Source organism: Nannospalax galili, unplaced genomic scaffold (assembly GCF_000622305.1).
Source record: "Nannospalax galili isolate Female #2095 unplaced genomic scaffold, S.galili_v1.0 scaffold46, whole genome shotgun sequence".
Lineage (NCBI taxonomy): Eukaryota > Metazoa > Chordata > Mammalia > Rodentia > Spalacidae > Nannospalax > Nannospalax galili.
The window spans coordinates 3013297-3030512 of record NW_008355790.1 but is presented as its reverse complement, the minus strand read 5'-3'; the positions used below and the strand labels follow the sequence as shown (position 1 = coordinate 3030512).

The 17216-nt window shown below is 38.2% G+C and overlaps 1 protein-coding gene across 29 annotated transcripts in view; it reads left to right on the top strand.

Annotated features, from left to right (window-relative positions):
• The window catches only part of LOC103750489 (sorbin and SH3 domain-containing protein 2), a 217381-nt gene extending 200165 nt beyond the window's left edge, over window positions 1-17216 (top strand). For 23 of the 29 annotated variants that reach the window (XM_029556344.1, XM_029556354.1, XM_029556353.1 and 20 more), the window contains 3 exons: window positions 10929-10978; window positions 14906-15012; window positions 16770-17216. In XM_029556344.1, coding sequence (XP_029412204.1) covers window positions 10929-10978; window positions 14906-15012; window positions 16770-16831 — 219 coding nt within the window. In that variant the 3' untranslated portion in view covers window positions 16832-17216. The remainder of the gene's footprint in view (window positions 1-10928; window positions 10979-14905; window positions 15013-16769) is intronic. The other 6 variants (XM_029556360.1, XM_029556358.1, XM_029556365.1 and 3 more) reach the window with 4 other exon arrangements.

The following is a 17216-nucleotide window of genomic DNA, read 5'->3' as shown; positions in this document are numbered from 1 at the left end:
CAGGAGTGCTGGGACTAAAGTCATGCACTACCATGCCTTTCAAATGTGAATTCTATAAAGAACAAGTATAATTGCTTTTATTTTTGTGTATGTGTCTTTTTTTTTTTGAGACAGGGTCTTCCTATAGCCCCAGCTGGCCTGGAACTCACTATGTAGACCAGGGTGGCCTTGAAGTCACAGAAATCCACCTGCCTCTGCCTCCCAAATTCTGGGATTATAGGTGTGCACCATCACACCCAGCAGTATAATTGCTTTTAAATACTGAAACTATGAAACAAAAAGAAGAGTTCATATTATACAAAGTCATTATGTGTATTGTACAAGTCATTTCCTCCATAATTCCTCTACTTCCAAATGACCAGCCATGACTTTGTATAAAACAAACACACTGCTTAATGGCAGAGAGAATTCACTGCAGTGAGCCAAATATGTTGCAGAATCTGTTTTCTAAATAACAAATAAGGTTTTAATGAAATTTAAAAATAAATCTGTTATTTAAAAAACAAATAAAAAACATTTTCCCTTCAATGTAATCATCTTGATGAAGGGATTAGATATATGGTTTGAGTCACAAGAAGTGCTATCTGGCCATTTTAGACAGTATCTAGGCATAGCATTCATCTCCCTGAGGTGAGTTCAGCAGCCACTTGATACTATGCAATACAAGGAAGTCAGAACTTCTCTAGCTGTGTAACTGTTTGCTCATTTTAACCTGCTTTACAAGCAAGTTACAAAGTGATAGTGAAGATTCTTCACTGCCTTCATACTGAAAAAAAGTTCTCACACATAGAACAGTAGAATACAGGCATTCATATCTCCAACCACTCACATCCTCCAAACCAAGCTGATCATACTCAGTGAGACTTCTGAACCAAATTCAAAAAGAAAAGTTAGTGCTTTGAAAGCCAGAATGCATCATAAATGCCCCTTTGGGGGTTAACAACTTTAAAATTATTTAGATTTGGAAGGTACGCTCTAAAGACCATCTAGCCTCATTTGGAACACAAACATAATCCACATCTTGTCTTTCTCACTGTTTAAGCCATCTTCGTTTTCTTCGGGAGATCGAACTGCTACACCTTCCCCCCGCTGTCTGTTTCCCTTCCCTCCATTTCACTCTCCTTTGGCCTCTGTCACTGACCTGACCTGTGAGCTTTCTCAGTCTACCCAGCCCTCCTCACCTCCTCTCCTTCCTAAATACCCTTATCAACAGAAAAAGTCACCAGAATCAAAGGTAACTGCATCTTGAGTGTGATTTATTGCATGGCTTTCAGTGACCTTCAGTAGATGTTTGCCTTTAGAATTGTACTATCTTATAAGATCTAAAAAGTTATGCAAACTATAATTGCTAACTTTTGATATCACCAGCATGGCCTCTGTCCAAAAGTTTAAAAACAGATCTGCATAGCAACTGTCCTTGGATTGAGGAAAAAACAAACTAAAATTTATCTCATAATCAAAGGTAATCCTTAGGGTCTGTTCTTAAGTTATGAGTCAGCGTGGGAGCCATCTTCCTTGAAGGCATCAGATTTGTGCCTGTCATCTTGAGTCAGTTCTCAGTAGATGCACTGCCTCCTACCATTTCTACCCACCATCATGTTCAGCAGAGCCTGAGGTTGGGGTGGTCCTCGATGTTACTAGTCTTGAATCTTGCTCTTCCTCAAATGTGAAGAAAACTGATAATACACAAAGGATGATTCTTTAGCTGTGACTGGCAACACATTCATCTCTAACACAGGCAGCCCAGAAGCTCAGCTGGTACTTAAATTTCCTGAGGATACCACTTTTTTAATTTTTTTAAACCAAATTAGTAACTTGTCTTGGAAAACAATATTGACAATCACAAGATGAAATCAATGTACACAGAAAAGCTTTGCTTCTAGGCTTAGAGGGATCCCGAAACCTTTTCCTTTAGACAAAAGGTGACAGACTTCAAATAGTAACCCATCCTCAGGTAGACTCTTTTGACAGTAAGTGAGGGTCTCTGCAGATAAGTAAAGAGTTAAAGCTCTGACAGCCAAAGTTCCATATCAGAAGTACCAATCCAGCACCTTCCTTAGCAATCCTGAGAATCCCTATCACCAAATCCATCGGCCAGCACAGCCATCTATGTGATGTAACTTTAGGTATGAAAAAGCAAATTTTGAGAAAGAGAAATAGAGAGACAGAGAGGGACTTTAAAGACTAATTCCTCTTTGCTCTTTGAGCAGGGTCTCTCTGTAGCCCCAGCGGGCCTTGAACTCACAGAGATCTGCCTGCCTCTGCCTCCCAAGTGCTGGGACTAAAGGCATGCACCACCACACCCATCCCAGAATGTGCTTTTTATTCTTCTTTCTGTGGTTTTATTTTTAAAGCCAGTGTATTTACTCCTTGCATCTCATAATTTGTTCTTCAGCTTTTAAGGTTGATCAGTACATGAAAAAGTGCCTATAGAATCTTAATTCTCCAACTTAAAGAGATGGAAGACTCATTATTAGAGTAATAAGAAAAAAAATTTAAAAAGGTTTATCTCAGGACTGGAGAGATGGCTTAGTTGTTAAGAGCACTTGCTGTTCTTGTGGAGGACCAGGGTTCAGTTCCCAGCACCCACCTAGTGGCTCACAGCTCCAGCTCCAGGGGATCTAATGCCCTCTTCTGGGCACTGTAAGAACATGGTGCAGTTGTACAAAGGTAAAACAATCATACACATAAAATAATTAATTTTGTGAATATATTTGTACACATAGAAAGAATATAAATTGACTGAAGGCATCTGTGCTTGTAAATACAAATACAAATTAAATCAACTCCAGATCTCATACTCATTACAAGAAAGCAACTTAGCACTGAAAATAAAAGAAAAATAATGTTCTAATAGGCATAGAACATTATTCATGAAATCATTACTGTAACATTTTTATCAGCCCATGTCAACCATTGTTCAACTCAGGCTAATTCAATATAATTTCATTTTTAAAAAGAATTTTCTTTTTTTATTTATTATTTTTATTTTTATGTGTATGAATGTATTGCCTGCATGTATGTGAGTACACCCATGTTGTGCAATGCTGCTGAGGTCAAGAGGGCTTCGGATTCCCCTGGAACTGGAGTTAAGGATGGTTCATAGCCACCATGTGAGTGCTGGGAATCGAACCCAGGTCGTCTGCAAGAGCAGTCAGTGCTCTTAACCACTGAGCCACCTCTCCAGCCCTGAAAAGAATTTTCTAAGACAATAAAAAACACTGTCTTATAATCCAAAATCTTCTGTCAAAGTAAAATTTACTACCACATTAGGGATTACAGAGTGCTGAAAAGAAACCAATTGTGGGTTTGATGTGCAATTAGTATTTTCCTAAGTCATTTCATTCTCTGTTTTATTAAAAAATAGCATTTGTGGCACACGCCTTTAATCCTAGCACTCAGGAGGCAGAAGCAGGCGGATCTCTGTGAGTTCAAGGCCAGCCTGGTCTACATAGTGAGTTCCAGGCCAGCTGGGGCTACGGGAGACCCTGTCTCAAAAAGACCCAAAAAAATAGCATTTCATATCAAAATTATTATAAATAGTAGCTCATCTATGTAAGATAATATTTTACTTAAAAAAGAAAAAAAAGACATGTAGGAAGGATGTGGGATGGGGGCTCAAATTGTAGTGGAAGTGCTTTGTGAGGACAAAGAATGGGTTTTTCTTGGGTTTCTCCTAAGAAATACAGTCACTGTGATCCTGCTTAGTGCCACCACCCTGAAACAGTCACATCAGAGGCTCCCCCTACTCACAACCCCAAAATGAAATGAGAATCTGGTTCTTCCCCATATGCTCAGGTGTCGTTAGCTGTTATCTACATCCTTTTTTTCTTAATCTATGAGTCTGGACATTAGCAGAGCCTTGGTGTTAATCAAGACTGGGTCAGGGTTGAAGAGATGGCTCCACAGTTAAGAACACTGGCTGCTCTTGCAGAAGACCCAGGTTTGATTCCTAACATTCATGTGGTGGCTCACAACCATCTTTAACTACAGTTCCAGGGGATTCAACATTCTCCTCTGACCTCTGCAGGCACTAGGCACACATGTAGTGCATCATACGTGAAGGTAAAACACTCATAAAAGTAAATCTTTTGAAAAATGACCTCTTCAGGCATTGCACAACATGGGTGCACTTACACACATGCAGGCAATATATTCATATACATAAAATAAAAATAATAAATAAAATATCTTTTAAAAAGATTAGGGTAGCTGCTATTCAAAACTCAAAATAAATTATACCTCGAACAAGATAAAGATATGATTCCACAGGTATCAAAGATGCTTGGACAGTCTCTAATTATTGTTCATATCCTCTTTCAGAAAATACCCAATGAGCACAGCTGGAATGAGAAGATTAGGAAGGGTCTTCACTCAGAATGACCATGTGACAACCTGACATTCTGGGTCACATGAGTGAAAACAAAAACATGAATGGATCCCTGAGAAATCAAACATTCTCTTCCACAGCCCTTAGCACATACATCAGCCCAAGAGACTAAATCATGAAATTTATCCTGTTAGAGCTGAGAAAACCACATGCTTTTATTTTTTTTTTAATTTTTTTTAGTCTTACTAATGTTCTCTTAAGCTAGATCAAATGCTAGACACTGAATTGCTAACTCCAGTCTGCCATGGAAAGAAAACCAAAGCAAACCAATGGCATGGAGGTTAGCTTTATTCTTTGTTATAGGGAAGAGCTTACTTTCAAAAAACACCAAGAGCACATATTTAATCCTAGCATTCAGGAGGCAGAGGCAGGCAGACCTCTGTGAGTTCAAGGCCAGGCTAGTCTATATAGTGAGTTTCAGGCCAGCTGGGAAGACCCTGTCTCAAAAAAGGAAGGAAGGAAGAAAGGAGGGAGGGAGGGAGGGAAAGTATTCTTTGTTATAGGGAAGAGCTTACTTTCAAAAAACACCAAGAGCACATATTTAATCCTAGCATTCAGGAGGCAGAGGCAGGCAGACCTCTGTGAGTTCAAGGCCAGGCTAGTCTATATAGTGAGTTTCAGGCCAGCTGGGAAGACCCTGTCTCAAAAAAGGAAGGAAGGAAGAAAGGAGGGAGGGAGGGAGGGAAAGAGAGAAAGAAAGGAAGAGAGAGAGAGAGAGAGAGAGAGAGAGAGAGAGAGAAAGAGAGAGGGAGAGCCTGTCAAAATAAATGAAGGAAGGAAGGGAGGAAGGAAGAGAGAGAGGGAGGGAGGGAGGGAGGGAGGGAGGAAAAAAAAGACCAAGCAAGCTTGTAGTTCAGGAAACATTCAACATTTAATTATATTTTGCTGTCCCTTCCCCCCCCCCAAAAAAAATCCCATTTCTTCCTCCAAGCTTTGTTAGACATTTTGCTTCTAACAAGCATCTAACATTTTCTGTAATCTCTCTCACTTTGCTTGCTATTGCTTACTATTCAGTGAGCCCTAAGAAAACAGGCCAGATTTGAGGGTGTTTTTAACACTTTGTTAAGCATTTCCTTAATAAGGAAGTAACATTCCTGATACATTTCCTAGACACACTATCCTGCCACCTTCCCTCTCCACTTTCTTTGCTGCGTCTGTGAGTCTTGTATCAAAGCAGCGGTGACTGGTCCTGGAGGGTAGAACTTGTATGCGCAGCCGGGAGAGCTATATGCAGACTGTTTGTCCTTCCTGCTCCGCTGGTATTCCTGAGTCTGGCATGCTATGTGTGCATGGAAATCAGCAAACCAGGAAAACGCCCCCTGGAGGCTGCACAATGAAGACAAGAATTAATTCATCTCTTATGATTTTTCTAGACTGATTTTAAAAGCAAGATATGTGTTCTGAGTAAGCCACCCCGTAGTCCAGTGATGACTGAGAGACCCTGCCGCTCGCCTGCCAACAGTTCCTACAGGGTAGGGTCAGATACCCCCACCTGTGTCAGTCTTCCGTGACTCTTCCTAGGTGACTTTGCTGTGATCTGGCAGTAAAGTGAGGCTGGCAAGTCCCTTGAGGTGAAACGGCCAGTGAGCTATGAGATGAGATCCTAAATCTTTGGTTTGTGTGCTTCCCTGTTGTACCTGTCAAGTTCTCCGAATCAAAATGGCGCTATCAAATGCTCTGCTATACTAACAAGAAAGAGTACAGTGTGTTGTTTTCTGCATCCATCTTGCCTCTGTATTAAATAGCTGCTTTCTACACACTGTTTTTAGTGCAGAGAACAAAACTGTTGCCAAGAGGATACTGAGCTCGCATGCCTCCAGCACTGTTAGCTCCAATGTCACTCAATCTCTTTGGATTTATTTTAATCCACGAACCATTTCAAAATATTTTGTTGCTCTGGTGATACATGCCACATTCTCTCCATCCTGCATCCCCCATACAGCACTCCAGAGTCTGTGTGCTCCCAATTCCCTCAACAACTTTGAATAGACTTAAAGGTCTATTCCCTCTGCTTTAACTAGTCAGTTCTATAACATCTGCAGCACTTGAGAACGAACGGACTCTAAATGGCGCTGCCAGTTCTGAGGAACACAGCCAAGGAATTTGAGGATTTACACGTATGCATACCACAGGATCCCTTTCACCCCATCTGCTTTAATGGACCCTGATTTAGCTTCTAGTGGCTGCCACATAGCTATGATCTGCATTTCAAGTTCTGAAGGCTTAATTTTTAGTTTTCCTCTCCCATATCATAAATATAAATACTGTTCTGTATATATGGAATTTTGTACTTTTTTGCTTCCCATAGTCAGACCTGCTTTGGTTGCTGAAGCAGACTTGTGTTGCCATAGGGAGAAGGTGGTGAGGGTTTGTAAATTCTTAGTCTTTACTGAATAGTCTTCCAGAGAGTTCTCTCTCTCTCTCTCTCTCGCTCTCTCTCTCTCTCTCGCTCTCTCTCTCTCTTGCTCTCGCTCTCACTCTCTCTCCACACACACATACACACACACACACACACAAATGAGAAAGAGATGAGAGAGAGAGAGAGAGAGAGAGAGAGAGAGAGAGAATGAGAAGCTTTTTCCAAAAATTAATGGACTCCATCCATTTGTTTCCATGGCTAAGTGAGATGGCAGGTTTTGTATCACCTTAAGTTTTTCTTTCCTGTATTTCCATATTATGAATTTACATGTTAGATTACAGGTGTTTGTGGACCACAAAGATTCTATTTTGTTTTCTTTTGATTTATATAAAGTTGTTTCACCTCCATAATTTAAATGGGAACATAAGCCCACAAGCATAAACATAGGGCTGTTATTAGGAGCATGCCAGCTAATTCTGGTTGATATGCACCACAACTAACATTTTCTTTTTTTTTTTTCACAACTAACATTTTCTAAAAAAGAATGACTTAAGAACTTAAGAGCTACTAACAAGGCTTGCAATTTTTTTCTCATTTGTTTTTAAATAACAGTCCATTCTTATTTAAGGATTATCTGATACAAGATATAGCTAATTCTCCTGGGATACCTTGGAAGAGGCATAAATAATTACTGGGATTTCAAACCTCCATCTGATTAAGGAAGCATATATTCTACTGATGGTCTAGGATGTGTTCTAGCATCCTTATGAGCAGTGGCTCCTAATGGAGTCTGGTTTCAAAAATTAGTATGTGTTTAAAATCTGCTTCTTCTGTATCCATTTTTACAACCTTTTTTCAAAAAATCAGTGTGGACTACGGACTTATGAAAATTTTATAATGAACCCATTATTTTATATAGCTAACATACACTAGTTAAAAATAGTGACACTAAGTTTCATTGAAGATTAAAATTATTAAGATCATTATTATTAGATTATTATTAAGATTATTATAATAACTCAAGATTTATCAAGGGAAGAGAAACATGGTACAATTCTTGCTCAAAGTTTCTAGCAGAGTGATGGTAATGTGTTCAGCTATTTCTTAGGTGCAGAGCTCATTAAGCCTCTCTAAATGTCATAGATGTATGTCGTTCTATATTTGCCTCAGTGCTGCTAAGCCATTATGAGTAATCAGTGCCTGAGTAGACAGTTAAAATAGAAGTGAACATAGACCCAAAACAGTGGTGGTAAAGGGGTGATTTCTTCTCAAGAATTTTAATGTGGGAAAGGAATTACGTGGTCATAAAAAAAGATCATTATCTACTCAAATCGTTCTGTGGTCTTTAAAATATCCTTTCAAATTTAATCCAGGCCTAAGGAATTTGGCCAGCACAAAGACAAAAACAACTTTTAGCATGTTGGTACCACTGCTTACCATTAGGTGGTAGTAGAGTGCAAATACCGTAGCCATCTTAAGCATGAGACCTCTGAGTTTCAACACGGGGCGGGGCGGGGCAAAAGATAGTCTCCAGTGGCCCGTCACTTGAATGCCCGCACAGAACACAAATATCTGTCTCAAGGACAAAGATGCTGATTTTTAACCAAGTTAGTCCATTCCTTGTCATAATACTCATTTAGTATAGTGCTAGTCAAAATTGTCCTTCCCTTTTATTTCCTTGTCACAATAAATTACCCAATATCTTTGGGCTTGGGGCTTACTAATCTGCAAAAGGAAACTGAATTACCACTGAGGTTTTCACATGTCTAAGACACATAATAATTAACCCATTTTCTGGCAACTGAATTTGCAAGGTTAAAGGGAGTCACCTTTACAGAGAGCATGAGGGGAAAGGTGTCTTCCTTTACGGACTCCATGAGCAGTGAGGGTTCCATGAAGGGGCAGGGCTCCGTGAGGGAGCAGGGTTCATCTTCATCTTGTCCAACTTGACTTTACAATGAGGACTCTGAATTGCATTTCCAAGGTCAGAGAGTAGACAGTGTCCTAAAGAGAAAGAAATGCGCCCTCATAAATAACTATTCACACTGCTATTCCTCTATTGGCCAAGTACTTGTAAAACAAATTAATTCAAATACTGGAATTATTCAACGTTCCTCAAAAATAGTCTGCTTGCTATCAGTTAGCCTGAGTGTGATCCCTATTAAAGACAGGATTTGAAACGTTTTCAAATTCACTGTTTTACAAGAAACACAATTCCTCTGCTAATAAAAGTTGAGTTTGTATTCTGGCCTGAGTTGTGAATACTATAAAAAACTGATGATTCAAGACAGGAAAGGAGGGGCCAGATCTGAAGGATACAAAGCAAAACACATTGGGAAAGATGATTAAAAGCCAGGAAATTACTAGTTTACATACCTAGGAATTAAGTGAGCCCCACAGTTGGAGCTTTAGCCCGACTTTCCTAATTATCAAAGGGACAATTCATTTAAGTAATTTTGGGGGCTGCTTGAATTGTAGGCACTGAACATGAGGAATTATAGTGATAACCAAACATTGATACATAGCTCTCAAAAGTAGATTGCTTTACATTAGTTAACAAGTTGATTTTTAAGGTAATACTCAAGTTTTAACTTAAGAGAAGAAAGAATTAGAAAAAAGCTGGAAGAAATATGTCCATAATGGGTGACACACTTCTTCATACATTTAAATTGATTTAATATCTTGAATTAAATAACCTCAAAAATGTTTGAAAGATGATTTAGTCTTCATGATTCATAAAAACAATGTAATTTATTCTTTGAATATGTCATATTTTAATCATATTTAATAATTTTAGATATTGTTAATAATTGTATACTAGTTTATAGGAGTAAGTCATCCATATGGCCAGTAATTCTTATCCATTCTTTAGTTTTAAAATTTTTGTATTCCATGCATAGAAATTGAGAAAAATTTCTAGGAATATTAAGTGCTTCCAATTACTAGATTTAAAGCTTGAAGTTCTAGTAATAAAACTATGTAGTCTCTGCTAAATAATGTTAATTGGAAGAGAACAGATAAAAGAACTTAGGAACAGGTCTAATCATAGACTCTCATTGAAGAAAATCCCAGGGTTCCCTATCCAATCTTGGACCAGAAAGGTTTCTCTGGACAATTTCAGGGAAATCTTACGAATAGTAACTAATCATTTTATGAATGCAAGCCCTGGGACTGTTGTCTAAAGATATGGATCTAATAACTAATTCAGTCATCTTCAGAGTCTAGATTCTGATCCTGTTACTTCATTAGGTAATTGTCACTTAGTAGACAATTATTTTGAAATACGTTGGGAATGGTTCAAATGTATTTCTTTCTCTAGAAGATAACACATAGATCATCAATATAACCTACACTGGGTTCACATGATCAACAAATACGTTAACTTTCATTCACTGAAGTGTTTATGTGCTATACGGGATGCTAAGGCTTGTCATCTCCAATATTATAAGTATCTATTACAGATACTGGTCTTGATGCTTAGTTTAAAAAGAAAGGAAAATCTTTTGAGAGTTCAGTGCACTGGGGATTTCTACCAATATTTCTCTTCTAAGGTAAAACATTATATGTTACCTGGATATTGTCTGTTGCATTCGACTTGAAGTTCTCTGTCTTCCCTTATTAAAACTGCATGTGCTTCCTCCACATTGAGGACAGAGAATATCAGTTCAAACGTAGCATGGGACGCCTGGCTATTGATATTTTCATCTGTACTGTATGTGGAAATGTCGTCTGTAAGGAAAAGTTCAGAGTGAATGTGGTTATTGCAGTGAAACTAAATGTGGCTTCCCTTCTGCTTGTTTGAGAACCCTCTGGAGAGTAAGTCTGGATGAAGGTGTCCATCCTTCCTGTTCCTGTGGTTTGGTGTTCTTGCTCTTGCCATATTCCTGACCTTGGAAAAATCAATGGGACTAAACCTCGACCTTTCCTTAAAGCTTGAGGAGACTAGATTGTGGACATGTTCAAAAGTTTGAATTTTGTGCATTCTAGTTTAATTTAAAGCACTCTTCAAAATATTAATTCTGCAGAAACCTTTTATTTGGTGCATTTTATTTTTCTCCCTCTTGGTTTTTTACAACAGGAAATAGTAAATGTCAAGAAAAGTACCATGCCATTACCCAAATTATCTTTTAATTAGTACCAGTTTAAACATTGATGACATTGAAAATCATTTCATTTCAGCCACAGCGTCCTGTGTTCACTCATGAAAACATTCAAGGTGGGGGGGAACCGTAAGTATTCCTCTTGATTTCTAAATTCAAGACTAACCTTGACCCCCATAATGGACAATAAATGTACCAAACAGGGGGCAGTACAACTTTGTAAGTGAAAGGAATCAGACAACCAACGTGAGGCCTCCTAACTTGAAGAAAATTGCAATGTTCTCCTGTATCACTGAGATCAAAGCTAATGGTTTAAGGGGAAACAGAAAAGGTTTTAATTTATGCTTCAGGAAAAACTTCCAATGTTTCAGTGATTCCTACAATTTATAAATTTGTCTATTTCTCTGTTAGCTATGTAATTCATAACTGCAGTTTTAAAGACAGGAAAACCTATCCTGACTTTATTTTGAATATTTTGAAAGTAGTTCTAAATCTACTTTAGTAATATAACTCCAAAGTTATAATACATGCTTTGAAGGGTCTTTTGGAAACAGTGGTATTAAAAGTACTCAGTGATGTTCATTTTTATATGTAACTTCCACAGCACCAGGAATATACCTCGTAAAATGTTCCCTCCAAATTCCCTTTCCTGTCTGATACATAAATTAAATCGACCTGCAGGTTTCACATGTTGTCTTTAAAATTATCATTTGCATTTCTCAGGCCCAATTGGTAACAAGTGATGCTCAGAAGTCATCCATTCCCTACCGACTCCTGCCTACCCTGTCAAAAAGAAGGCCCCAGAAAGGCTCAACTGTAGTTCTAAGCTTTGCCCCACACTCCTGAGCACACAGAACAGCCTGCAGAATTCTACCCAACCTCAACACACTTGGTGAAAAGAGGCTGACAAAGACCCTCCACTGTGGGCAGCCCCTGCTGTGTCACCTGTGTTATCAGCACTAAGGGTCCCTCCTCTCCCCTTGTGGTTAAAAGCACGCTCTCCAGAACCCATCACTCTCTGAAGCTGCCTCTCATACTGTAGGGCCAGAAAGGCGTTCTTATGCAGGAGAAGTCCTTTTTCATAAATAGACGAGGTTAGAAGTAATAATCATTGAAAATCTCACTTAATTGGAAAACTTTAAATATGATTTGTACTTCTAGTGTTCTGTTTGGTCTCTTATGTCTGCAAACAATGATGGGATTACATCACAAAAATAAATTCCAGAGCTGTTTAGGTTCACAGCATAACTAGCATGTTCTGTTAAACAGCTCTTAAGTATGAACAAGTGTGTTCTGTTGTAGTTTCTTATGTAATGTGCAGCTGTGCTTGTTTAGCTGTTGTGAAATCACCGAGCCCACAGGTGGGAAAAAGCACACTTTTCAAGTCTAGCTTTAGACATTATAAAACATTCTTCACTGAATTTATGTTTTATTACAACCTTAATTAGGGGGATTATGAGGTGTTGCCTAATCTCATTCATTTAAAAAAAAAAAGGTTTGAAAGCAAAGGTAGGAACCTAAATTTTGGTTCTACAATTCAGTTTAAGAACAATAGAAGATGCAAGTTATAGCTTTCCATTCAGCTCAGCATTTCTTATTTCAATGACAAACCTCTGTTTGAGGCATCTTCACCAGACCACCATCATTCATCTCACCAACACATCTCTCAAAATAGCATGTTTTATTATAATTGAACTGCATTTCCTATCGTGCAATACTGCTTTTTGAGAGGCAGAAGTAGGAGGATTTCCAGGAAGGTTTGTTTATGTTGCCATAAAACTTTTTTAGTGGTCAATTAACCCAGAATGGTAAATAAATTCTGACAAGCATGCTTGGCTTTCGTCATATAAAAATGTAGTGAGAGGCCATGCCAATTTTGGTTTGTTTACTCCGGGGACCTCCAGATTCTTCAAGCAGCTGAAGACTGTGGCCTTAAATAGGCCTGTCTCTGAAAGTGGTTGGAGGTGTTCCTGAGAAGGCTGAAGACTGAGAAGAAGCTTTCCCAAAGTAAAACTCAGAGGTACCCACCAAACTAGCAGCCCAGGAATGACCATGTCCCTCAAGCCACATTGAAATCAACTTTCCCTTGAATAGACAAAATGCATCATTCCATCATCTGACCAGCCTCAAATGCTAACCAACATACAAACAGTAAAATGATTTCACTATTCTACTAAGGCTGTCCTCAGGCAAATGTCCCAGTGAGGTAATGTTCATATTCACCATCTCCCACTCTCGTTTGCCAAGATTCTGGCTCTCTTCTCTACCCTTGACCAAAATCTGAATCCTCTCCCCCAAAATGCCTCAGAAGATTATAAATGGCTAGCATAGTCCACTAGAAAAGCAAAGTATTAACAGAGAAAGAAATCTCTCATGTTGGGTACCAGCCTAGGGAAGGTGAAGTTTTTTAGAGAAGGGCAATGTATCTTCTAAGCTCTTTCCTAGAGCTCCCTGAAGCCAACTTTGTCTACACACCGTGATCTGAAGAAGCTAGAGAACAGAGAGGGAGCCAGTGAGCCTGTGTTTCATGTCACGTATACAATGTCATATTGGAATTCAAGTGCTAGAATAGTTTTAATTGACAAAAACATACTTTTTCTGACTCAATAAGTTAGAAATAAATCATTCTTGTTTTAAAGCAGAATTCAATATTTCCCACTTTTTAATGGTGACCTATATATCCAAAGTGTCCTAGAATGTTGTAATTGTTTCCTTACATTAGCACAATTAATATGTTACAAAAAGCAACAGAAGCAAATTTGGTAATTTTAAAAAAACATCCTTCTATTATGGGGCTGGAGAGATGGCCTAGCAGTTAAGAGCACTGACTGCTCTTACAGAGAGGATCTGGGTTTGATTCCAAGCACCCGCATGGCAGCTAACACCCTCTGTAACTCTAGTTCCAGGAGGAAGCCTTCTTCTGACCTCCACAGGCATTGCATGACACTGGTACACTTACACACACGCAGGCAATACACACTCATATACATAAAATAAAAATAATAAATAAAATATTTTTAAAATATCCTATTATACCATTAATATTCAGTGTTATTATGAATTTTCCATGTTAACTGCATATTAAATTCCTGACCTTCTTAGCTTCTATAATGTTTATATTTACTTTTCAAAGTGCCAGTCCATGTTAATAATCACAAAATTCAATGTCAAGCAGACTGAATATTCAAATGCATTACTGATCAATGTCACCATACTTCTCCCAAAGAGTTCAGACAAGGAAAGAAAATGGCAACATTCTCTTAATAATTCTTGCTCATATAAAATTATTTTAAAGGAGCATTTTTAACTCAAGCACAATTTTTCCAGGACACATTTTCCAAAGAATGCTCATAATCTGCTATTTGAGACTGGGTCTGGGATGACCATGCATAGACCACATCCATTCACCATCATAGGTGAATTGCATCAAATCTTCACATTTTAAATCCTCAGAAAATATTGGTTCAAAGTAAAAAACTGTCTGCCTTAAGGAATCTCCTTTGATAAACATATAATTTTCCTTCTTATAATAATTCCCCCATAATTATTTAGAAGATGTGTGTCTGAGACATTTTGTACAACTCAATTTAGAATCATTTGAAATTACCATTTACAAAGCTTCAGTTATTTGCTTTTGATTATAGCTAGCTAAAACTACTATTCCCTCCTGTTTTTAATATGTTTGTATCATATAAATGCCATTTATTTTATGTTCTATAATATTATATAGTGTCTGAATGATATGTGTTAGCTGTCTGGACAATTTAAATGCAGGGCTGACCTATAAACATTAAAATGTTTTGGTCCAGTTCATGAATATTATAATCTTACATGAATATTATTCATTGTAAGTTTTTGAAATGTTATTAGAGTAATCTAATTCCCATGAGAATCTAAATATTTCCATTTATTTTACATGATGCCAAAGACTTAACATTATTTAATACAACATATTAATAAGAATAGAAATGTTAGTGATAAAAATGAGTATCGTACTATTCTGTAATTTCACAAAGATGTAAAATAAATTAAACATCCCCATCTGTCCTATTTAAGGTTTCAGGCTCTGTATAACTATACTCCTAGGAATGAAGATGAGCTGGAACTCAAAGAAAGTGATGTCGTTGATGTGATGGAGAAGTGTGATGATGGATGGTTTGTGGGTATGTGCACATTTCTTCTCAGACACATTAGCTGTCTTATCATTGCTTGAATTTGTTCGCTTGCATGGTTCACTTGATAACTGAACTCTTACTGTGTTCATGATGTACTGTGTAATCCCAGAGCCAGTGTATTAATATAGTTTAGTAATTGTTGCTTCAGGTACATATGATTCTCTCCTAGTTTTATTTCAATTCAACTAAGAAACATTCTTTAAATAGCACCAACCAGGAAAGACTGTGATGTTACGATAGCAGTAATAAAACAACAGATGTTCCCAGATGAGAAGTATTTTTGCTCTGTTCAGTAGAAAAAGGTTAGTTGTCAAAAGGGAAAATGTCATTTGACAGGGAGCAAGATTAAGGGAAAGCTGACCCATTTCCAGCACTGATGTAGCTACCCTAAAAGTCCAATGATTATCTTCGATTTCAGTTAGTAGAAGTGGCCAGAATGGCCTTTCTGACCACCTGAAAGGCAGTCTTAAAAGAGGTCTTTTTGATCAAAACACCTTATATGCATGTATGAAATTCTCAATAAATTATTTTTAAAAAGGGGTCTATATGTATACATAGTTCAGCAGTAGCGCACGTGCTTAACATGTCATCCCATCCTCCATTGTTCAATCCTCAGTATAGAAAGAGAGAAGAAAGGAAAAAGGGGGCAAGAAGGACAGGGGGACAATGAGAAGGAGGAAGAGGCAATAACTCAAAGTTTCTGGAAAACATTTGCAGGTAAAAGGACATGAAGGAAGGAGGTGAAGATGAGAGATGCAGGAATGAAAGCTTTCTAGATACAGGTCCAGCCATGGGGAAATAATCAAGGAACCGAGGCCACATGTGCAGCCATATGCCTTAGATTCCGTTTATATTCATTCCCATCCAGAGGAAACAGGAAAACAGCTTACATACATGGTTCGCAGGGACAGTAACCAAACCAAGTCAATAAATTCTAAACTGTTAATGAGGAATGAAACTTTAGAGAGCCTCCATAATCTACTATGGTAGAAGATTTAGTGTACAGACTTTCACAAAATGTATTCAAAAATTATAGTATTTGAAACACAAGGTGATCCTAATGATGGCCATGGGGTTTTAATGGAGTATACTAAAGATTATGCCCAATGGCTGTGCTCCATCCTCACTTCCATTCCTACTCTCACCTTACACAAGTAGTGGTCAATCTCCTTCCATTTTTAAATTCAGTAATGTTAAAGCATTCAGAATTTCTATATTTTTTGAAGGAATCTAACAATGTGTTTTTTAAGATTGATGAGGCAGCACTGAGCATGAAATACTAAAACTGCTTTGCTACTGACAGTGTCTTAGGTGATGACTTAAAGTGACAGTATAGAGGAGGCCTCCTGCTCTTGTGCTTTTCCAGACATCTTGTCCACTGCCAGCCTCACATTTACTCCTTCCTCCTTGTTTGGCATCTTGGTGATATGAGTCCAACTGCTCAGCCCTTCTGCAGGATTTTCTTCCTCTTTAGATTGAGGGGATCAGCTTTCCCATCAAGCTTGATGTGATGGAAATATATAATTTTACTCATGAAAAAAAAAAAAGACTACATCAAGCAAGACAACTCCAATTGCTTGCTTTCCCTTCTTACTGTCTTAAAGTGAGCTTTCTTTCCTCCTTTCTCAATGCTTTAGGGCTTGGTTTCTTGGTGAGACTTTGTAAATGGAAAATCTTCAAGCCAACAGATAAGAACTGACATTTCATCCCTGCTACACCTTTTCATTTATTGCTTCTATTTTCAGGAACCTCAAGAAGAACCAAATTCTTTGGTACTTTTCCGGGAAACTATGTCAAGAGGCTGTGAATCACCTTCTTCCTTATTTACGCCGCATTTCAGCAACACATCTACATAAACTTGCCTAAAACATCCCAGCAGGCCTGTTGTTGTCATGCCTTATGGTTTCCAATACGCCATCACCATCTCCACCTGCTGCCACCAAATCACCAGCAGATGGCCTGCTGCCGTGAGCCTTAGGGAGACATGGCAGACTTGCATCCACATAAATGTTCAGTTTTCTGCTTTCTACCCTAAACTTTGAAACATCTACATGTGGGATCAAAATGAAAATCATCATACATTAAAAGAGTGAAATAGTTGAAGGAGGGAGGGAAGGAAAGAAGGAAGGAAGGAAGGAAGGAAGGAAGGAAGGAAGAAAGAAAGAAAGAAAGAAAGAAAGAAAGAAAGAAAG